The following is a 25,711-nucleotide window of genomic DNA, read 5'->3' as shown; positions in this document are numbered from 1 at the left end:
TAAATATGGTTATATTATAGGTACCTATATTATTTTAAATCAAAACTGACCTTCCATTCGTGATAGTATTCTTCTGTTATACCCATAATTCTGTTGGCTTTCTATTGACCAGTGTACGATTCGGCAGCGATCGGCGTGTAGTACGTCAGAGATGGCTGTAGAGTATAATAATGTATAATATTGTACAAGTATAACTTTTCACGCGAATTTCTTGATTTCGGGGGAAAATGTCTCGAGGCTTTGAATAGCGTCGCACCGACTAACGGATTGGAAACGGCCGTATTACAGCATCAGCACAGAATCGGCTTGTTCCCCTCCATATCGGAAGACAGAAAGTCATAATTTATAATTAAAATAAGAATAAATACACAGCAGCGCGGCCGTATGTATAACGACCAACGGCGTATATAAATGTTTCGGTCCGGTTATCGGGCCATACCGCTGTCAACCGGATAATTATAGAAGGTTGCCAAGAAGTGTTGTGCAGAAGAAAAAATAAAATAAAAGCGTAATCTTATTAACGATGACGGACCGATGGAAATGATTAGCTTACAGACGTCATGTGCATAAAACGCGTACCACTCGTGTACGCAGAAAGAATAAGCCACCTCGGAAGCTTTGTCGGAGTGAAAAACGGCACTGAATTTTTATTGTGGGCGGCGGGCGTAGAATAATAATAATGTAGTTTTATATGCGTACTCGGAACCCGGCAGTGACTGAATTTGAGGAAGAGCGAAATCTTTATAGTTACTATACACACCATTATAATATATACCTATATACTATATAGTTATAAAAGTAAAGTTATAAAAGTATAGCTATAACTGTTTTAATACACTTCATAGTAGACAGTATAGTAAAGATTTATCACTGTACCATAAAAACGAAAAAAAAAAACCCTAAAACAATAATTTATATCCTTTAACTCCGGGACTCAGTAGCGAAATTGTTATACATATTATGTATAATATATTTAATATGTTTATGTAGATTTTAGATTTCGACCTAATACTACGCTAAATCGCGGATTATCTAGTATAGTTGTTGATTAGTGAGAATTTTATAGTAACATCGTATATTCTATTTTGCATATTACATTCGACGTTACAACAAATTCTGTGCACAATAATAATAATAATACAATTATATTTATGGTACCTAATAAATTGAAAGTATACTACCGTCAAAATGTATTTACAATTAAAAGACATTACGAGACGTAAAAAATTATTATTAGACATTAGCCTCCAAATGTCTCATTGACATCAATCATATTAATGATAATATCATATTATAAAATGCCATTAATGAAGTCTCTTTGAATATTGTTAATTATTTATTCGATATCATAAAAATATCAAATGTGATTATTTTTAAAATATCGCTAGAGTTTATGCTGTTTTATAGTTAATATATAGTTTACTATGGTATTTATATACTTTAATAATCTGTAGCGATACACTGATGATACTGTAGTTAATGCTATGTGTACTGAATATAAATAAGACATTGACAATTTTAATTGTAGTCTGTTGGATATTATAGCATTTTTAAAATCAAAATTTTAAGAATAGTAAATTTAAATATGAAATATATTATTTAATTTAACAATAAATAATAGGAAATTAAAAATAGTAATTTATTAGAACTTAATTGATAGGATATGTTTATATTACGACTTAGTAGTATTAAGTAGTAAGTGTTATATTCCAGTAATTTAAAACTAAATTGTGTTTATTCTATTTCATTAATCCAAGGTTATTTCGTCAAAAAAATTGAATGAAACATAATAAATTAGATACATAATGCCTATTATAAATTCGTATATTACAAACATTAGACTAGAATACTGCAACGATGGACAGTTTGGCACAAGTAGTATAGTTTTTTCTTGTAGATTTCAACGATTATATGCATTTAATATATACATAATTTGTGTAGTATATTATGCACGGATAATGTTGTGCCTTGTTTATTTTACTAACAAAATTATAATTCATAAGCACTTAAATGAGTTTATGGCCACTAATAAATAATTATGTTCTACAAAATCAACAACTTTATTTATTTAACTTAATTTGTACATTTAATTTCAATATGAGTATAGGAGACCGGTCAGTAACAAAGTACAACTAATATTTAATTCTGTGGTAACTTAATTTATTTAATTTATTAAATAAAAAAAGGATTTGCCAGACATTTAACCATCAAAAAAATGTCAGAATCTACTGAAAACGATAGTCTTCCTAACTTTAGTTGTCCCATAGACCCGAGATTTCAAAACACAAATGTTACACGTAATTGTTTCATTCATTACATCGACTACCACAGATGTGTACATCTATTGGGAAAAGAGGACACTAGCTGTGATATTTTCAAAGAAACTTATAAGAGAATGTGTCCAAATGCTTGGATAAACACTTGGGATCGAAGAAGAGAAAAGGGTAATTTTGCAAGAAATTGCAAAACTGAACTTGACTAATATGTGTAGAGTATAATAAAAATGTTTAATAAATGTATAAAAACAATACGCTTATGTTCCGTAAACTGTTAAGATTTTATTTTAAATTAGTAAGTTAGTAGGTATTTATATAGTAACAAGGTTTATAACTTATTTTAAATAATAAATGTGTACTGGAAGTCTGATATTTGAATATACAAAAAAAAGAAAAAGAAAAGATAAAACAAATTTGACGCTATTTATATATATTTGTATTTTATATTCTTCTTCTTTAGTCACGGCCTTTAACCTTTAAGACCATACTGCTAAAGATAAACTTTGCCACCTATCCCTTTCCTCCGCTGCTTCTCTCCAGTTGGTACCAGGCTCCATCCTTTCAACTTATCTCTTCACAGTATCTTCCCATCTCAGCTTAGATCAGACAAACAGTATTTTTACCGTAGGGTTTTCTTCAATCACCCGTTTGACTAGAGTACCCTATTTGCGCCAAGTATGGCCTGCTCAACTTAGACTTCGTTTGGTAATCTCTCTAACTATATCCGGTCTCTAGAAAAGTCTTTGGAGCTCATCATTATGTAGTTTTTTCCATTCTTTGGTTTGGCTGTCGAAGACTAACGTAGAACTTTTCTTTCAAATATCATTAGTCTCGATTCTTCTGTTTTTCTCAACGCCCTGCACGTTTCCAAGACTTATAGAACAATTGGTCTTAATAGTGTTACATACATATTTATTTTTAGGTTTTTGGATAGGGCTTTCGATTTCAATACTTTTTCTAATCCATAATATTCTTTATTATGTATATTATATTATTAATTAAAAATGTTTTTCAAAATAACTATATAAGAAAAAAAATTAATTTTACACAAAACAAATAAATTTTGTTTATTTTTATAAAATTGATTTATTCGATAAAAACAGTAAAAACTTGAAACATTCCACTATTACTTAAATTATTATTTTCTATACATATTCAATTTTCAAAATAGTTGGATTGATTATAAGACTAAGATACGTTACATTATTTGCCACATAATTTTCAAAACTCACTTTTTAACGAATACTAATGTTTATAAGAATAAACGTATATCTATTATACAAAACTTAAACGTATGGTGAATAAAGGATATCTCGTAAGAAAAGATTTATTGTGATAAATTACATAAATTTTGTCCTTGTTCTAAATTAAAGTTGTAATATTTTTCCGACAATATATTATATACACGCGTTGTACGACGATATTACACGTTTAGTAATTAACTATTAAGATACATAATATAAATTTTAAAGCGTTGAGTAAAATTAAATAATATTTAAACATCCTAAACTACTAACAGTACCAACTGTAAGAAAGCGTTTAGTGCCTATTGTTTCCAAGTAGAATAGACACGTGATTTTTAAGTTTCCAATCAACATTATAAAATGTGTCAAAACGATATAGAAGATCGCCACCTTGCACGTTAATGTACTTGCCTAGTCATCAGACACAATAAAAAAGTTAATATGGATAAATTTGCACATGCGGAAATTCATTTTATTATTCGAAATTAACCATTAAAAATTGGCAACGGGTCCTCTATATAATAGTCCTCTAAATTAATTGGTCGCCTATTAGACCATTCAGGATTATAAAAATAACACGGTCTAAATTTAATCATAATTATTAGTTCAACGACATTAACCGATGTTATCCGGGTTCTAAATATACAATTTATTGACTATAGTGGACTACCAACTATATAATAAATTATACTGTTATGTATTTATGATATTGGACATTATTTTTAAAACTGTACATATTTATCATTTATGCGTAAATGCGTGACGTCTATTCTTCGATAATTATATATAACAAACGATTAGTTAATATATAGTAGTTAAAGTCTTTCGTAAATATAAAATAAAAAAACAATACAAATTTAAAGTTTTGAAAATTTTTCTTTTCACACACACTCAAAGTCCAAAGATATACAATACATTCTATTATGTAATAAATGTTGGCTCACGTAATTCAACACGTATTTTTTTTTAATTTTTATAACGGCATTCATTTAACCGTGGTTATACGGTGTCGTTCACTGAATAACAACGCGAGTAAGAGTAACTTACTATTAAAATATTATATTTTATTGTATGCAAATTAGTAATATTCAGCAAACAATCACAATCGAAAAAAAAATATATATATATACACATGTATAATAATATAGTAGGTATAGGAGTGTCGAAATGTGAAGTACAAATGGTTTTAATAACTTTACACTAAACTATCGCACGTCAATGCGGTTTCGACCCATTACCCACCATAACGGGTTTCACCTCTTTTCTAGTACAATGCATTTCTATTTATTATTATCTAAATGCCCTGCAACGATAAGTAATAATACATAGGTAGTATATATTGTATTATCATAGGAAGTTAGATTAAAATGTAGAATGAGTTGACTTTTTAATACTTATAACGTTTATTACTGTATACAATGCATCTAGGGTGGGCGTAGTATTTTGTGATAAATTACAAATTAACAAACCTACTTTCCGTTCCACCGAACAGCCAATGTATGTTTTAACTTACTATAAATTGTGGTAAAAAATAAAAATAATAATTTTGTTAATTGGAATAATACCTAATATAATATTATTAATATATGGAGATATTTGGGACGATTGTAACACTTTTCACGTTATGATTTTTTAATTATTAATATTTCCGTCAAGATTAAAATCTTTTTAATAAATTTGATTATGTCAACTCAATATGACAATATATAAGTACATTGACATTATATTAATTATTATAGCACTGTTATATATTATATTCACAGCTAATTAAATAAAAAGAGGTGGACAAGTGGGTTCCGCTCTGCTATACAGACGTACAGTACATGTCAAGTGGTTCAATGTATAATAAATAATAATGTATAATGCATATTAATATTTATGTATGTGTTATATTTGAATTAATAGACCATTGTATACAAACAACGATTCTAAGCAGAAACAGACTATCGCAGCTTATATCACATTATCACTAAATATATTTCATTATGTGTTTTTAGTATTTATATTAAACAGTAATTTATTTTACTATTATTAGTATTATTATTACTGTAGGTAATTCATAAGAAATATTATAAGTAAAAGTTTTAAGTCCCAACAAATAATATTTTTTAAGTATAACAAATTAACTAATAGGTTTTTGACCAAGTAAAACATTTTTTATTTGCAATAATTGAAAAAAATAAGAATTTTTCAGAAAATTTCTTATGTGTATAAATATTTTGCAAATTTCAAGTATGATGATTTATTTTTAAATTATACTAAAAAAACAAAACCAATTTTGTTGAAAACAAATTTTGCGTAAATATTTCTGTTTTTTCTTAATTTTTAATTTATTTTTCCTGATTATTTTGAAAACACTGGAAATTTTTAATTTTGATCTCTCAAAACTACATAATAGATCCAACTTTCTATTAAAAACTACCCTCGTAATTGAAGATCAAAGCATTCTTTTCAACTACTTTTGTGTATACACACAACACTTATCATTGTAAAATCAACATAAATAAATTATACATCAAAATAAATGATTTAAAAGAAATATAACAATTTATTATGTCCCATGCCAAAATAATTATAATATAGCTTGGAGCAATATTGTGATGTGTGTTATTCAATTTAAAAAGTATACATTAAATTTAAATTATTAACAGCTAAATATTTTAAATCTACAGCAAGCTTTAAATAAATGGAATAAAATAAAAATAACAATTAAAAAATTGGGTAACTATTATATGACTTTTAAATTACTTTAAAAAATAAAAACCTATACCTATATTATTATATTAATAATAATATGATATATTTCTAAATAAATAATAAAAAATATACCTACCTACTCTATATTATTATCACAAATGTACTACAGTAAAACTTCTAATTTCCTCCGTTTTTTTTATTTGTATGAAACAATAAATTACTTTATATTTTTTAATACATGAGATTTTAGATAGTGTGCAGTTAGTATTAACTTTATTGAGTATTTTTAATTCTAAATGTGCAAAAAAAGCATATTTAATTTGAATATAACAGTCAAACTTATAATAATATAACTTAAGTCTAAAAAATCTTTAAAGTATTTAGGTAAAGCTATTTTATATATTAATAATGATTTGCAATTTCTATATTGATTATATTTACTTACATATTTTTAACATTAAATTATTGGAGGGGGCAATAGAGGGGCAAAATCAAATGTTGGAGCGCGCACTTGTCTACCCTTGTCCCCGTGTTTCCACAATCAATAAAAAAAATATGTAAAATAAAATTCGAAAGTAATTAAGTAAAGTTTCCCTACTATACGATAAACGGTATTACTTTATCGTGTATCAATGCAACGATAGGTATCCCATTTATCACAATATACAGAAGCATTCAAGGATAATATAATTTTGATATCTGATATAGGTACATAGACATAGTACATTTTCTATAGATATATAAGTATTCACAAATTTTTAATTTTTTTGAATGCACCGTACATATTATGTAATTTCATATTACGAAACAGAATATTATTTTGATATATAAAAATATAATTTCAGACAAATAGGTACAGTTAATTAGCGCCCTATTATATTGTAGTGTTTTAAGTTTAGATAAACAGATTATAGTGAATCAATATATTGCGGAGTACCTCTGTGCGACTGTGCAACTCCCTTCCGCTCATAAAAACTTTAAACACTTATAAATAATTATAAGTTGTAACTTAAACGCATACATTATCCATACAATATACATAATACATTAATACATATACTTCAGTTATCAATCACACGTAATATTAAACTTAATTGTTTAGGACCATAGACTTATAATATTATATTATTATATTATAAGTCTATGTAACTATAGTGTAGACTGTAGACTATAGTCTATAGGACTCTGCACAGTATTGCCTATAAAATAATGAGAATAAGAATAATATGTAATAGCCAATAGCTATATATATTATATATATATGGTAAGTCATTATTGAATAAACTAAAATCAGAAGTTTTGTTTATATTTCACAAAATATATTGCTATTGAGTTCTATGAAAGCTAAAGAATTATGTACTTTTCATTTTAGTGGTTGTAATAAAGAATACCGGATATCGCAAACATGTTTTAAGGAGTCGTGTATAGGCAAATTACTGTTAACACGGCGGTATGAATATGTAATGTTCTTGCATATATGTCTAATTGAGTAATCGACAATAATTGAACAATTTATGGTATATTATACAGACGAAGATACTCCGCGATCATTATTTTTTATTCATATTTTTACACATTTAATTATTATTAAATTTTAAAGGTGCGTAAGCGCAATAAATATTGTCCTTTGAACGACTTAATAACAAATCTAAATATCTAGTGACAAGTTTTTAATTTTTAATTTTTAATTAATTTGTTATTAATTTATTATCTATTTACGTATAAAAGTCTATCAACGTAATTTATTGGTATTTTAGTAATACAATTTTATTTATCTATTTTTTATATAGTTTTTATATTTACCAACTAGTTTTCAATTCAAGCATTTTGTTTTTTGAAAATATAAGTCTCAAAGTTTGTTATTTATTTTATGAAATCAATTTTTACTTAAATCATTTCGAAATGTTATTCCTCACATTATGAATTATTTATTTAAGTATATTAATCTGAGGTAAGTAGTATTGGCACTACACTTATATATTTTGTATAATGTATCTTGTATCTAACCATTCATAATTTATTTATTTCTATAGTTCTAAAATATAAAGCCAACAATGAATGGGACCAAATAAAAATCTTTTTGAATGAGACTATATACACTTGATTACTTTAGACGCAACCGTAGAAAATGCTAATGGAAGCCGAAATATTTTTAAATACTCTATATTTAGAATAAATGATTGGAACATAAAACATAAAAGTTTATCGCTCATCAGTTAATGATATATCTAGAAGATGTTGAAGACATTTACAATTATCTAGTATAGTAGTATAATAATTTATTAATAACATAAAACATTTAAATTGTTTATAAACGCGCGGTAGAATGCTTGTTTAGGTATCGAAAGAACCTAACGTTTCTCCAACCCCCCACCTCATCAAATTGTTTTCAATTTTTTTTTTCATTATTATTTAGTATGGAATTTGTATGAATTTGTACAATAAAAATCAGAATTTATACGGATTTATTTTCAAAGGAATAACCAAAATAGTATTAAACTAATTTTTTTCAACATTTTTGCCATGAATATTTAGTACGGTATTTGTATGCTATTCGTAAGATCACTTGTGAAATTTTTAGAAAATCCCTTCCCACCTTCCTTATTAAAATGTTATGGGGGGGGCTAGAGGAACGTACGTAAGTTCCTAAGTAGATATGTAATATATATGATGTGTGCAGTGTATTAAATTTATATATATATATGCTTTTTAATTTTTGCATAGCTTGTGATATAAACAATATAAACATGTCTCAGCGTAAAATGGATCATATTTTAGGTCAACTTATTATTATTATAAAAATTGTGCAAGCTATTCGAGTATAATATATAGTATGTTCTATAGCGCAGAAACTGTTACAGTCTACGTCCAAATTCAAATCAATTTTTTAAATACTTTATCACTTAAAAAAACGAAAATAGATATCGGGTCTTATTAATGATTTGATGCTTATATTATATAGTACTTGTATACTATGCTTATATTCGCCTGAAAAAATGTATTCTAATTCATTTAATATGAGTTATGAGCTGTGGGCACTGCAGCAACAAACATTCTGGGCCATACTGTATATAATAACAAACACATCTGCCAAACACACAAAAATTTAATCCCATGGTTTATTTAACATCAAATAAAACCTGGCTATTTTTAATAAAGTCATTGTGATTCGAGTAAATGGTAAACACCAAACAAGTGTACGAAAACAATATCTAACTCAACATTTTTACCGGTTTTTGTCGCGTAGGTATAGCATTACCTAAAATACGCAGCAACAATAGGGACCTCCCCGCAAGTCATAAAAAGGAATGCAAGAAAAAAAATTCAAAATAAATAAACCATGAAAATAAAAAAAATGAACTCGGCTTAACATACATTAGTTTATAGCAGGATGTGAGGGGCGACAATTCAAAACATACAATTTCCATTTTTCACTTTTGATGGTTTTTTGTTACGAACTACTGAACTAGTTTAGAGATATTATTTTTTATTATTAACAAAAAATTACAAAATTATAAGAAACATATTTTTGTTATGTCCCTTAAGTTATATTGCAGTTTAGTGTCCTAAATTTATCATACACAAGTTTATTGATTATGCCAAAAGGTACCATTTCCATCCAATAGTGAGTTTTGACTTAATTTAACTCAAATCCTGTACACGAGTAGGTAGTAATGGTTTATGTTATTTATTTTTGATAATAATATTAGATTATAAAATAATAAAAGTATATTAAGCTATAACTTACATCATCTTGATTAGTCTCTAGAAAAAATAATTATTTGGAACACATTTTAATTTTATATATTAATTAATATTTTGTATGTATAGATTCAGTAAAATTTGTAATTGACTAGTTTGAATTTATTTTTCATTAATTATTATTAATTTATGATGGACGATGAACTATGTGACCATAGACAAGACTGTAGTTTTGGCGCAATTTGTTATCAATCATAATGATGTTAGAGACGTCATGATGATTTTATTATACAAAATAATATACAAACAAATGAAAATAAGTAATCCGCTAAATATTTATTTATAATTTAATTTGGCAATAACTTAAACTAAAAATGTGATGTACAAAAATTTATAAACAATGGAAATCGTACGTAGTGCATTTAATTCAATTCCATTTCCTATGTTAGTACTATGGGAAATAGTGCAATATGGCCTACCTACTGTGGAAATAGTACGTTTAAACGTTTTGTAAAAATTTGAGGAATTGATACATTTTGACAAATGATAAAATTTGGTAAATACTACGTTTTGACATAATTTGGAAATAGTTACATACTTTTGTTTTATACTTCCCATTGGATATAGTGCGTTTTGTCGTAATTTGTGATTTTCAGATTGATTTTTACAAAGGAAATAGTACGTTTAGTCAACACTTAATAGTACCATTAGATTTACCGCATTTCTTTCTATAAGAATCAATATATAACTCAATTTCATCAATTTTGGAAATAATACGTTTTGGATTGTCGTTCCTTATGTAGGTTATCAAATAATTTAAGAATTTAATTTGTTTACTTAAGTGTGTATTTTATTGGTTACAAACAAAACACGTTATTATTTTTATTATTATAATATAACTTTTACATGCAGTCAATCGTTTTTACACATTTCATTATGATGCCCTGTCCAAGATTCGTGTGTCTACGCATACGCACACTAACAAAACAGAAACTAAACTTTTTCGGAATAGATAGAAGTATACTTATAAAATAACTTAAATAAAAAAAAATAACTATATATTTTTGTTATAATTATTTAAAACCTAAAACCAACTTTTCAGATAAATATAATTGTTATTAGTGCATAGTACTTACTATACTTACCGTTACCTATACAATAATATTGGTTTTTATTTCTGTTTATATCAGAACAATTTTGGAAAAAAGTCAGTCTAGAAATTTAGTATGTATTTACATTCTTTTTAGGCTTAATTACAAAAATATGTAATTTTTATGGATGAATGTGAAAAAACATATTGTTTCATAACACTATGATGTCTATATAGGTACGCCTATAATGTGTTAACACTGTTAACAGTATGACAAATAATTGTACGATAATAGAAATATAGAAGTCATAGTCAAAGTCAAATTAAGTTGAAGTTTTAATAAAAATATCCTTTCATACTTTTTAGATTCCGAACAAATCGTGAATGGTATTATACACTGATCTATATATATCTATCACTTTAAATATTGCCCCTCCGGCCCTTCCCCTCTATAAGTATTATGCCGTAACACAGTGACACTGGTTATTTGCGGCTCCAATAGCTTCCAATTTTAAGTTTTATATTTATTTTATGAAATTGTACGAATTGTCAATAAGTCAATATATAGGTATACCGGATATATACCCAATATACGTTTATTAATCTCAAGATAAATAGTTATAATCTTAAGTATTTAATACTGTCAAACAGGTGAGCAGTCGATTGATTAAAAGGTAAATGATAAAACGAACTTGAATAGCAAATAAAAACGAATGAAAAAAATAGGTAGGTAGATAAAAATATATTGCGGAATTGCATTTTATTGTTGTCATCAAACGAAACAAACACGGGTAGGTACATCGTATACAAATATTTCATGTATTTATATAGGTGCGGTATTATAATATAGAATATTAGGACGTGTCGTCTCAGTCGTCCATTCATGGTAGGTGTTATTATAATATTACGAGTCGTCTATACTCGTCTCCGTCTGCAGTGTTATGAATAGGTAATAATAATATACACACGCGGTGGGAAAGAAAGAGAACGTCCGGATGATATATCGTAGAGTGTACGGTGCTGTGCGACGAAAGCATATATTTTGTTTGTTCGCCGGGGTGGCCCGGGGACCGAACCGTAAGACGGTGTGCAGCGGGGGAAGAGGGGAATCGCGTGACAAATCGCGAGCAAAGGATCGCACGGCGAACTACGGCGGCGTGTCACGCATTCCTTGGATCGGATAAACGCGCCCGCGAGGGTTTATTATAATAATATGTACCTACTTACTATTTACGTATATAATATTACTACAGTACACATACACACAAAGCGCGCTTTTGTCAAGTGCCAAGAATCATAATATTTCGTAAGAGCCGGCCAAACGTTTTACTCACTGTCGCGAAGACGTTCAAACGCAATTAGTCTGTACGACATCGTAATAAACACATATAGGTAGGTGCTCTACAGTTTATACTCTATGAAAAAATATGCAATACTAGTGCATCTATACGATTAAATTTATTAATCGTCGTGACGAGAGAACGAAATGATAATGTCTGTTGTGATGACTTGTGGATATCGGTTAGCCAGTATTTTTTGTGCTTAAATTCCGATCAACCCGATGATATTAATATTATGGTTGCAGCACACTACGGTCTGTTGCCTTTAGCGCATTTGTCATCCGACATCGTACAGTCATCACTAAACTTACGATTAGGTACCAACTATATAATTTTCGGATAAGAAGCTAGCTGTTCAAAATCTACCCACTACTTAGACGTCAGAGGTCGTTAAGCGATCAAAATCTTATAAATAATAATATGGTAACACGATAGAACAAAATTGGCGGAACTATAGGGGCTATAGCATCCCTATAAGCTCTGTAGTTCAATGATTACACCGCCCGGCTAATTCCAAAAATTATAAAATTAAGAAATATTTTTATTTTGTATATCGATTATAGTAAAAATATAGTATGAATATCTTATCTTATAGTATAATACTATAGTTATAATACTGATATCATAAACTAAAACGCTTTTTAAATTCTAAATTTCATGTACAAACAAATTTAACAAATCCATAAAAAACTACATAATCATTTGTCTTCTCAATTTCTCATATTAAATTTATTCCCTTTAGAACTAGTAAATTTAAATACAAATCATCAGTTGAAAAGAAAATTGCCTAGATCTTTTAACCCTAATTATTTTTCATACTCAATTTTGAAAAAAAAGTGAAAAACCACTTGCACTCAGATATTTAAATAACTTATTGTAATATTATTACTTCTTTTGTACATTTATTTTTAAGGCAATATTAATGGGTATTTTCTCTTATCCTATGAACTTCACATTCACATCAATCTTTTTTCTTCTTTGACACAAATATACAGTTTAATTATTGTATAATGTATTGATCAATATAAAAAGAAATTTAAAAAAATGTAACTCAACTATAGGTAATAAAATAGCAACCATATAGATAATAAAATAGATTTTGCAAATAAAATTACGTAAAATAAACAAGACTGGTTTAATCTGAGAAAGTTACATGAAATGAAACACGTTTAAAGAATACAAAAATGGAGAAATATGAATTAATAAATTATTTATTACATAGAATAAACATGCAGACTTATTAGTTATTAATATTTAAAAATAAATAAATCTATTATAAAAATTACATAGCTGATAATTATTATTTTGGAATAAAAATAAACTAGATATTCATATAATAAAGGTTGGGACTCGTACCTTATAAGTAGGTAGGTACACCTAAGAATTTGATACTTATTTAATGAAAAAAACTCTTTAGTAAAATATCTAATAAAGTAATAAGAATTGACGCTTATTGTCGTTTTCTCTAGCTAATGTTAACGATGATGCTTAGAATTAGAAATAAATCAATTTGGTTCTTGTTTTCACATAAAATATTTATTATACAAAAAAATATGTATTAAAAAACATAAAAACATAATTGTAAAAAAAAAGTATAGATCATAATATAAAATAACAAAATAAATTAGAGCTTATAATATTTTTGAGCCATATTTTACCAAGACAAGTACCAACAATTAATCAATTATTATGGGTGTAAAGATATTGGTTTAATTTTTTTTATACAAATATTACAAATATATACTGTATATACTATAATATTTATATTATTTTTAATAATAATAAAAATGTATATATACATTGTTATTAGTTATATCATAACAAAGTTAATAACGAAATAATTTAATATTAAAATGTGTAATAATAGATAAGCCGACCATTACTTAATTAAATTCAAGAATAAATAATTTCAAAAGGATCTTGTATGGTACTTTTATTCCTATTATGATTTTTATACTTCAATATAAAATGTTATATGATACATATTACGTATAATAACACGGAATAATTTTATAAAAAAAAAATCAGATATTTTAGAAAAAAAATTGCATTTTATTTAATTTAGTAATAACAGAAAAAATATTTATGACTTACCTAGGCTTTAACTTTTAGAGACCCTGTAATTATAAAACGTCAAAATAATTCTACAGGAACATCCGTTACCCCCTGATTACAATATGCTTTTGCGTTTTAACTTTCAAAACTTTGAAAAAAAATAAAGGACAAATTGTGCTTACCTCTTTACTATTTAACATCTACTAGTCAGTTTAAAAATGCCTTAACAGTTATTATTAAAATCAATACGAAGTACGATTTTTTTTTTAGAAACGTACTGTATAAAAAAATATTGATTTGAAACAAATAATTCGAATAGATCATGTTTTCGTTTTTCTTATCCATTGGCGGTATACTATATATTATGTAGGTGCTTAGGTATACTTATTATGTCGATACTTATCATCAATTTGTTCGCTAGAAATTAGAATAATCTGCAGTGCCTATACTCACGTGCGAATGTACGACGTACAACTATACAAGTACCTACTTAATAAAAGATTAACAAAAATGCATTTAAATGATACATTTTATAAATTTTAGTACACGTGAATAAACTATAAATACAATACATATACTATGGTTATAAATAATAATTATATAATAAAAATATATTTTAATTAGGAATATATTTGTATACTTTTATTTTATTAATATATATATATATAAGTATTAAGTACTGACAAACCTTTACTACACGAATAAGAGTATGATTGAAAATTAAAATTTACAATACCTATAAATAATTTATAATATTAAATTATTAACTGTTGACGTAACTCATTCACCCGTCATAGAAACTCGTTGGTCAAATAAATTTGAAATAATTGGTGGTGGTTTGTCTCATGTGTACAATGAAAAGTAGAGAACCGAGCCAAACGCTAAGGTCCCTTAATATATAGATATTATTATATCAACAATAGAAGGGTAGATTAATTCATTTTAACACTCGACGGCCCGTAAAAACGAATCTATAATATCCGCAAATATATTATCACTCTATTTTATTGTCTATTTGTCTCTATAATATTTAATTTATCATACGTATGTCGTATTACTGTATTATAACTAGGTAACTATATTAAGTTATACTAATCATAATATAGACTATTTTTTTATTTACCTATAAATAGTGATACCTAATTAATGGCATGGGTATGATCTTTTTTCGGCCAAAATAGTTTTTTTTTTAATTTTAAATTAATATTATATAAAATAAGTAACAATTCTGGTTTATCTTTATTTCCAAAGAATCAACCATAAACGAAATTAAAGTTACACTGAAGACTACAAATAAAGGAAAATTTGTCAAACAAAAATTATTTTTTTGATTTAACTAAGGCAAAATGTTATACTATTTTATTTTTTATCATTTTTTCACACATATACATTTGTCAAACAAATATCGTATAATTATAAAAAATACAACTTACATCTTAATTTTTAACATATTCATGAAGAGCGTATTTTATCACACAATTGTATATAATACATTTTATAATTGAAAATATGGATATAATCATATTTAAATAAATATGAAAATTGTTAAGTTTAGTTATTGTAATAATTGTAAATTTTTAAAGAAAACTGTACTGCTCAAAAAAAGGACCGTAATTAGAACTATCAATAATATAGTAGATTATTAGAGATTATTAGATTATTATTATATAGAGGTAAGTATTTAAGATACATAAGCCAATTTTATATTTTAGTTTATATACTGTACCTATTATAGATATAATATATTATTTAGTTATTTACACCTTACACGTGAATATTATATCATACGTCATACGACATTGAATATTATTAGGTAGGTAACGATCATTCTGCCCATCTTAACATTATCAATTTATATAATTAGTAGGGAACGTATTTAAATGCAAATTACATTTTTCTCTGAATGTCTGAAAACATTGCTTTTCAAGCACAAAGTTCATTTCATACATCAAGGAATTAAAAAATGTAACCATTATTTTGCATTTTTCTACATTTTTGTTTATTTTAAAAAAATTTTAGTGCATTTTTATGTTTTCAAGTCATTTTTATACAGGAATTGATAAAATTCGCTAAAAATTAAGCAGCACCTGATTATACAGGGCGTCAGTGCTATTATGAAACATAAGGTTAACTGGTTAAAGTATAACGAATATATCTATCTAAATTGTATAAAGTATATTCATTTTTTGGAAATAATTTTCAGAGAAAAAAGAAGATAGGAGAACTAGAAGATACGAATAATACGAATAATTAATACCTAAGAATAAAAATGTATATAGGTAATTAAACAATTTTATCAATGATAAAAATATTTTAAGAGCATTTTTTAAGGCTTTTTTCTTGTTTTATAGAGCATTTAAATCCATTTCCTAGTAATTAGGTTAATTAGTAGGTATTTGATATAGGCACATAATTTATTTGCGTTAATTCCAAGAGCTAAGGTTTAGTAGTAGTAGCCAGTAGGCACGACCTATTTAAACACTGAAAATTATTTCCATAAAATTTGATGATAAATGATATGATCACATAAGTAGCCAGTGCCCAGTAGATACATACCTCTAAAACCACAGAATATAAAAGATATATAAGTACCTAACCAAACCACGAAAATCGAAATATCACTATCAATGCACAAATTGGAGAGGAGGGCGAAGCTTCTTTAATTTATCTGTTTTTTTTTATTTATTTTGAGAGCAACTCTAGTTATTTACTTATTTTTAATGTGAATAAATTACTATTGTTTAAATTTTATATAAATTTATTTTAATCGCCCTCGAGTGACCAATTGTTACTGGAATTGTTACCAAATCTTAAATTGTAATTTTTTGTTTTTACCGATTAGTTTGAAAAATTGGATTCAGTTCAATCATTTCAATCATTATCAAGTCTCAGTTTCCTTCTTCTATATTTTTAATTTGAGCACTGCAAGACTAAGGCATATACCTACTAATTACTATAATATATTTCTTATGGCCGATATATTTATTTTACTTGTATTTTAAATGACCTTGAGTTCCGAAAATATTTTTATTCAATTTTCACTTCCTACTACAGGTTTTTGTTTTTCATTGTGCGACATACAATTTATCAATGCTACATAGTTAATCTATTTAGTCTCGCCGAACAGAAAAAAAAATCACACGTAGACATACATAACATTATTTTGTTTTTAAAAAGAATAATAATATACATTATCTAATAGTGAATAGGCACTGGTCTGGAATTGATGAAAATATTTTAGGTATATAATCAGACGAAATGCCATTATTATTAATTATAATATGTATCTACATGGCTACATACATTTTTTTATTGATTCGATTAAAAATTTCGACAAACGTTATAAAATTTCTGTACGGCACACAAACATTAAAAATAAAGAAATATATTTTATAATAATGTTGTTGTTATGAAACAATATACCTAATAATGATTAATGGCTATTTAACAAAATTTACCTCTTGAATTTTGTAGCTCGTACGCCGCGTGATAGTACGATGTATTTCATTTTCATAGATTTCTTCAACGCTGCCCATTTTGAATCCGTTGAAAATGAACAATTCGTTTATTGTATAGCGAAAAATGCAATACAGCCACCGAAACGAAATATAGTAATACGAAGTCCGGACAAATACGTTATTCTCACTCGCGCACGCTGCGCTGCTGGTCGCTGGTGCGATAAGTTGATTTATAAATTGAACAATGTTTTTTCCGTGCTAAACGTCTTGATAGTTGGCCGATTCGATGGCGCATTGGGTAGCATGCGCGCAGTAAAAACTCCCAGTCCCTTTAGTTCTATATTTAGACCACTAGAAAAAAAAAATAAACGTGCCTGGGTGTAAAAATGAACACTCGATGTATTCTTCCTTTTCTTTCACTGACGCCATTTATTTATTTGATGTAGTTTTTCAACATAAGTTAGCATCTTGTTTTTCCACCCAAGTTTGTCCAATTTTCAAGGTTAAGGTCGCTAATCACATACCACCTATGTATACCCACGTCATTACATTATGCTTTATTCATTTAACATAATATATACATAGTCACATAGATAGAAGATTGATGTAATAATTTATTTGTGTTTATTTATTCCTTTTTTTTTTTTTAAGTAAATAAATAATTATTATATTAATCAGCAGATTAGAGACAATTATTAACATATTAACAATCTCAACGCACATGTTTTCATTTTACATAGTTTATAAATGTTTAACAGGCATAGAGTAATATGTCTAGTAAAAGGATCTCTAAAATATATCATTAAAAATATAATAATATAAATAATTTGATAATAATAATAATAATCATTAAATGTGTTTTAAAATAGGTACTTTATGCTACACAGTTATGAAGATTTGTTAGACACCCCAAATATAAAAATGTAAATATACATAATAATACGATATACACATTAATATTTTTGTGTATATAATAATATATAGCTTATCAATTATCACGATGGGCTAATAAAAATGCCATAAGTACATAAAGTAAAAATTCAAAAAGGAATTTTACAATAAATCATATACACAGGATTAGATATGGGTGTATACCGACCCAAATTAAAGGTTTGAAATAAATTAAACTATAATTATAATGATTGAATAAACATCAATCTTCATATTAATTATGTTAGAATATAGAATACAAAATGCTTAGAAAACTAAAAATTTAGTTTCGTATTTGAATTGTTAAAATATGAAGTATAAAAATTTTGAATTTTTCTTTGTAAAGCCCATTATGAAAATAATTTGAAAATGATTTATTAGCCATGCTTTTTTTTCCAATAAAAATTATTTAAACCCCATGTACATACATGTACTTTATATACATATATATAATTAAATTCCATTATAAAAATAATATTATTATAACTTGTATCACAACTATACTTGACTAAATTAAAATATATAAGTAATAATTGGTCTATTTTCAATGTACTTATGCTCTCTTCGCCTATGGAATTGTTTCCATATAATATTAAAAATATTTTTAACAGACAATAATATGATGATTATACATTTACACATAAATAAAAATTGATGTCGTTGGCTTAGGAATGTAGCTTTTGCATACATATATTATAAAAAATAGCCTAATTTTATTTTTTTTTATAAAAAAGTTGTACGATGCATTTGTGCAATGATATAATATTTAGGTATGTATTACAGTTGAGGAAGTGAGTTTTTATGATCTTGCAATTGAGACTGGAGTGTGGAGAGTTCAGACGGTCGGAAAACACCCTTTTCAGTGATTATTCCAGTTATCAGTCGAGCTGGTGTTACATCAAATGCTGGATTCCAACAAGTTACACCTGAAATTATTTAAATATAGTTCTTTTAAAAAATTAATAATTATTTTAATTAGTTAAAAATAGATATTTAAAAGATCTATAGAATTCTAAACTTAAGCAATTTTAATAATGCAGGTTTTTTTTTAGAAAACAATCAATCTAACAATGTTAGATTGTTTAACACATTTCATATTTTATAATTATCTGTTTTAATATGAATGTAAAATATGCTTTATAAAAAATCTTTCAATACACCAAAATTTATTATTGAAGATGGTATTTTAAATAATAATTAAGTATAATAAAATAAAATAAATTAATTGTAAAAACAAATTATATTGTAGATTTATAAATAAAAAAAAAATGTACACAATTAGATAGTTTGATATATCATTTATACACTTAGGAAAAATTAAACTGTATTTGGTTTCCATACCATTAAATGTACATAGAAGAATATATATATTTATGTCTATATCTCATTGTAAAAATAAAATAAAAATACCAGAAATATATAATTTAGTATAGTTACATTTGTTTTAACCATAAGGAGTACTGCGAACAATATTAATAGTAATTTAGTATGGTAAGTTATGAAGTTATTTGTTTCAGTTAATTTGGATTATTTATTCTAAGCTATAATTTATAATGAAAATTTATAAAGATAAAATTAAACGAATATTAAGAAAAAAATGTATGGTTACGAGTATACTGTCCACTGTATAGTACCAAATTTATATTGTCAACATCTACAGTGCTCTCCGTAGAAATATTAAATTTATAGTAAATAATAGGCACAGAAAATCAATTATACAGTTTAGTAATAACTATTTAGATAATATTTAATTAGATAATTTACTTTAAAGAAGAAATTTATTATAAATATTGCATAATAAAACTTCCAATCTCATCTATACACTACTATCTATATTTTTTTTTGGAAATAATTAAATAATTTTATTTTTCAAGCTTTACATATAATTTGTTGTATACCAGTGAATCGTGCTTACTAAGTATTTAATTTATAATTATTATCATCAATAATTAATTACAAATCACATTATTTTATTTAAATCATAAATATTAAAAATATTGATCAATGAAAATAATATAGAAACACTGTTTAAAAATATTTAAATATGAGAAATAATAATATATTATAAAATATATATTACTAAACAATGTTTATTATCCCCTATTACAAGCTTTGCTTATTGGGGAAGTGTCAATATTTAATGTTTTTAAAATTCAAATGTATTTATTGTTTTTATTGACAAATAAAATATTATTATTGTTATTTTTTTTTTTACCTGGAGAAGCTATTCTAATATTATTTATATGAGTCATTTCCACTTGAGGCCTCTCCTCAATTACTATATTATCACCAGTATTTACATTAAAATCAATTGAAGTTAATGGAGCAGCTACATAAAATGGAACTTCGTGATGCTTGGCAACTACAGCGATCTGTTGGAAAAATAAACAAGTTATAACTAATATTACTAAAAATTTAATTTTTGAATAATATTTTATTGAATATCAATAATTTGTATTTTAAACAATTAATTATATTATACTAACTTGATAGGTCCCAATTTTGTTAGCAGTATCTCCATTAGCTGCCACCCTATCAGCACCAACAACAACAGCATTTATCTGAGCAGTCTTCATTAAATAAGCAACAGTACTATCACAGACCAGAGTTGATGGTATCTTATCATGAACTAATTCATAGGCAGTTAATCTAGCGCCTTGATTGTAAGGCCTTGTTTCCGTGAAATAACAATTTTCTAAAAATAATTAAATAATGTTAAAATACATCTTGGTTTAATACGTAAACTTGTCAACTAATATTTGAATTAACAAGTCAAGACTTATAAAATGGTAATGGTACAATATATGAAATATAAAAAAATATTTTACCCAGTCTTGAAGCAGAGTGTAGACAACGTACAACACCTAATGCAGTACCAAAATATGCTGTAGCTAATGAACCAGTGTTGCAATGCGTTAAAATACGAACTTGTTCACCATCCGTAACATTGTTTAAAATTGCTTTAGCTCCAAATTCTCCTATTGATCTATTATCTGATATATCTTTTTCTAACATTGCTTCTATAGCTGCTACAAACCTAACAAATAAATTAATGTACTAAACAAAGATTGATAAGATAATTTATCATAACAGAAATTTACCTAGCTTGCATTTCTTGTGCAGAAATTGATTCATCATTATCCAAAGAGTTTATATAAGATATTAAATGATCTGCTGCCTGTTTCATATTTACAGCAGTAGGTCTAGCAGATATTAAATAATTTAGTTTACCCTCAACTTCTCGCCGAAGAGCCTTTTTTTTTTCAAACTCTTCTTTTGATATTTCTACAGCCAAACTTAAACATCCAACAATGGCAATGGCTGGAGCACCGCGTACCTACAAATAACAATAAATAAATTTAAAAAATCGCAAAAAAATATACGCAAATACACGTGGAATAGTTAATTTAAACAGGTAATTACAGTATTTGTGAATCATTAAGTTTTTTATTAATTATAACAAATACATACATTTTTTATCATTGATTATAATTAATATTAAATTGTAATATCCATACATAGATACATATACTTTATTGTTTCAAATCCGAATATAAATTGACAAATTGTATACAACTATACCCAGGTAGTATAGTTAAGATGACCAGACATGAGACAGCGCATGTATATTAATGTCTGATATAGCTCAACTGGTTTTATATTGGTTATACACACTCTGTATACAAGTAGCAACATTTAGGCATGCTTGAAAAAATTGTTTTAGCCACGCCCATTGTGCGCAACTGGTCTTCTTCTTATTCGGCCTAAGTATATAGGTACCTAATGTCTTTTTAATATTCTACAACTTTTTAATAATAAAGGTAAAATATCTATGTTGATCTATATATATAATATATATATATATAATTTTTTTTTTTATGTAGGAACCTAAACCATAAGTTGTAATTAAAATTGTATAATCGTATTATATTTATTCATTTTAATGTTATATGAGTAATTAAAATAACTCAATAAAGTCATAACAGATTTTTACAATAAGATGGATGAATACTTTGGAAAAGTTTAAGTTTTTTAATTTTTTATTTAATATAAAATATAAATGTTGATTTATTATTGCACTAATTAATTATATATTGTATCTATCTATATACCTACTAATTATATCTTTTACTTATGTTAAATCTTTTTTGTTTATCTTAAGTTATTTTATTTAGGTAGATAATTATGTAATGTTAATCTTCTTATGTTTAATCTTTAATGTACATTACCTTGGCCATATGACCAAATATATTTAACTAAATAACACTAAGCAATATATATTTAATGTATCATATAAATTAATATGATGTTTTACTTTTTAAGCACGTACCTAAAGATATCTAAAATATATGTAACATACGTTCTATAAGTAATTCATAAGGTTATTTAGTTTTCTTTGTTTAAATATTAAAGTTTTCATTAATAAGATAAGTGCAAATTGAGGTACAAATTAAATTATATTTTTATGATATTTATTATCATTTTTTATTAATCATAAAACATTAAATGTATTCAACATGTTAAAACATAAGATAAGAATGTAATTATATTGTATATTTATACATAATATTTGGTCAAATTTATTTTTTAAGCTTCTTATACAAAATACTAATTAAATTTTTATCTCATATGAATTAATCAAACATTGTACCATTATATTTAGAGTATAGATGGTATGGAAGATGGGGGAGATCTATGAGAAGATTTAATATACAAATTATTAGGTACCTATCAATTATAATGAACATTTACAATGTAATACATGTATATATAATTTGATAACTATATTTTATTTTTAAATATAACCAACTAATAATTCATAACTAAATACATAACATAATTATTCATGATGCACTTACTATATTAGTTAATGTTCTTAACATTATTCAAAAATATTAAATATAATATGATCAATATGTTTAACAAAAAATATGACTAGGGTGTGTTTGGGTAGAGCAATAACAACTATTAATTATATCAATTATTGATGGGTTTTTCTTTATTAATTTTAACTAATGCCTAGTTAATGTAATTAAATAAATGTTAGTTACCTATCTAATTTTTTTGACAAGTACTCAAATAAGTAAAGTTAATTTCTTACAAATATAATAAATATATACAATCTTTAAATAAGAACAATTGGTTGTACCAATTTAAGCCAATATAAATTAAACAACTAATAAATTACATTAGATAAAAAATAAAATAACCGAAAAATAACTTAATTAATAAATAAAGTGTAATTTAAAAAAATTGCTTATTAAATATTTTATGAACCTAATAATAAGCCTCAGTATAAAGAAAATATTTTTAAACCAAACTGGATTTAATTACCTAATGGCTCTTGTGTTCAATGTCCAAAGATGGGATGGAAATACAATCTAGTCACGCCACATGAAAAAATATTGGTAAAAAGTAAAAACTATTGCAATTTTGTTAAAGGAAAAGATTTTCAATTGTTCACCACTTATCTAATTGAAAGTATTTAATTAGACATATTGACAGATTTGTAAATTTATCTTTATAATGTTGTATACAAAAAAATATATACAATTTGTCTATGAAGAGGAGGGGTTGGATAGAAAAGAAGCTTGATATCAACAATTATTTTATTTATAAACCTAAAACAATAAATTATATAATTTACTTATAATGAGTTCCTAAATTCAACTGGTATCATTTAAAATCACTAATTTGTATTCAATTGTATGAATTATAACCTGTTGAGTATATAGTGACTAGGAAATCAGTAGGTACAATAGAGACAGTATATGATGTACTAACAGATTATAAATAGCAAGAGATAAAACAAAATTGTTTATCAAGTGCCTATGTATAGGCAGTACTGCCATAGGTTAGTATATTAATCTAAAGAATTTGCAGACATACAGTGCACTGACATTAGTAATGTATTATTAGAGTGACTAAAATGAGATATATTTGATGATTATAATATGGTAAATCATTACAAACTTTAGGGACTCGATCTACCCATAATAGTTTAATGTAAGCATCACCGTTAAAACTGATGAGCTTGTTGACATGGCGTTTGCCCACATGGTCGTCGGCGCACGTCTCTAACAATCCATCCTGTTAAGCGGGAAAGGGTGGAGGGGTTAAAGTTTCGAAACGTTTGCTGCACACCACGTACCTGCATTTTGTTGATGACCTTCCATCCGTCCTCGACGCCCAAAATGGGTATGTACTTGGACTCTTTGGGCAACAGCAGTTGATCGAGCACTTCCAACGTGCCGTTCTCATACTTGATGGCCTGCAGAGTCATCGTGACGGTAGGGTTGTCTGTCGCCGTCGAAGAACAACTACTGCGCGCCCGCCGCTGCTTGACGTCGACCGGTAGCTACGTAGCACCAGCGGCAGTTGTTTGCGCCGACTTAGCCGTGTCCGGCGGGTCGGATCGCGCGGTCGTTGTCGTCGTTGCCGGTCACGCGACGTCACACACGTTCAACACGTACATGAACACTCAACAGCTGCCGCCGTCAACACTACTACTACTACGACTATCAACTGCTCACACTATAATAGTACACCGTCTACTGGTACTACTACTACCACTACGCGTACGACCACTGACTGCCGTGCGATGATAGCGTCGCGATCGCCGGTGTGCGCGGTGGTCAACTGCTACTGCAGCAACGGTGGTGATCGTCGTGTCGGTCCGTTCGCTCGACAAATTGTGTTGACGTTTCGTCCGCGACGACAAGCGAGACGGCACTGTCACGGTGTGTCGGTGTTTCCGTCGGCTGGCCGGCGAGGTACGGTCGGTCCGATGTTCGTTTGTCTGTCGATTATTTCGTCATTTATCACCGACTGCGAACGATGGCGGAGGTGGCGGTCGGTGGTGTGCACTGTGTACGCACTACGCACACACAGCGGTAAGCCGCGCACGAGTGGTGTTCGG

At 26.8% G+C, this 25,711-nt stretch overlaps 2 protein-coding genes across 8 annotated transcripts in view; both read right to left on the bottom strand.

Annotated features, from left to right (window-relative positions):
- The window catches only part of LOC132921762 (tropomodulin), a 52,970-nt gene extending 34,683 nt beyond the window's left edge, over positions 1-18,287 (bottom strand). Inside the window, exon 1 of one of the 6 annotated variants that reach the window (XR_009660949.1) lies at positions 17,863-18,270. Coding sequence is in view for 5 of the 6 variants with exons in the window: in XM_060984953.1 (XP_060840936.1) it covers positions 17,863-17,940 (78 nt within the window). In the remaining variant the exon portion in view is untranslated. Of the gene's footprint in view, positions 1-50; positions 277-17,862 lie in introns of those variants that run through there. The other 5 variants (XM_060984953.1, XM_060984954.1, XM_060984955.1 and 2 more) reach the window with 5 other exon arrangements.
- A 926-nt stretch (positions 18,288-19,213) lies between these two features.
- On the bottom strand, positions 19,214-25,704 carry LOC132921764 (methylthioribose-1-phosphate isomerase). 2 transcript variants are annotated; one of them, XM_060984959.1, is made up of 6 exons: positions 24,944-25,704; positions 21,894-22,129; positions 21,621-21,829; positions 21,279-21,487; positions 21,008-21,164; positions 19,214-19,697 (listed from the first exon to the last, which is right to left on the bottom strand). In XM_060984959.1, exons 1-6 carry the CDS (start codon positions 25,073-25,075, stop codon positions 19,570-19,572), a joined length of 1,071 nt encoding a protein of 356 aa, XP_060840942.1. In that variant the 5' UTR covers positions 25,076-25,704; the 3' UTR covers positions 19,214-19,569. The 2 variants fall into 2 exon arrangements, with proteins under 2 accessions (XP_060840942.1, XP_060840941.1); XM_060984958.1 differs by having other exon boundaries at positions 19,214-19,718; positions 24,944-25,700.
- Between the last annotated feature and the right edge of the window lie 7 nt (positions 25,705-25,711).

The sequence above is a fragment of the Rhopalosiphum padi genome, chromosome 2 (genome assembly GCF_020882245.1).
Source record: "Rhopalosiphum padi isolate XX-2018 chromosome 2, ASM2088224v1, whole genome shotgun sequence".
NCBI classification, from domain to species: domain Eukaryota; kingdom Metazoa; phylum Arthropoda; class Insecta; order Hemiptera; family Aphididae; genus Rhopalosiphum; species Rhopalosiphum padi.
Note: the sequence above shows the minus strand (reverse complement) of the source record. Positions and strands in the feature narration are given on the sequence as shown.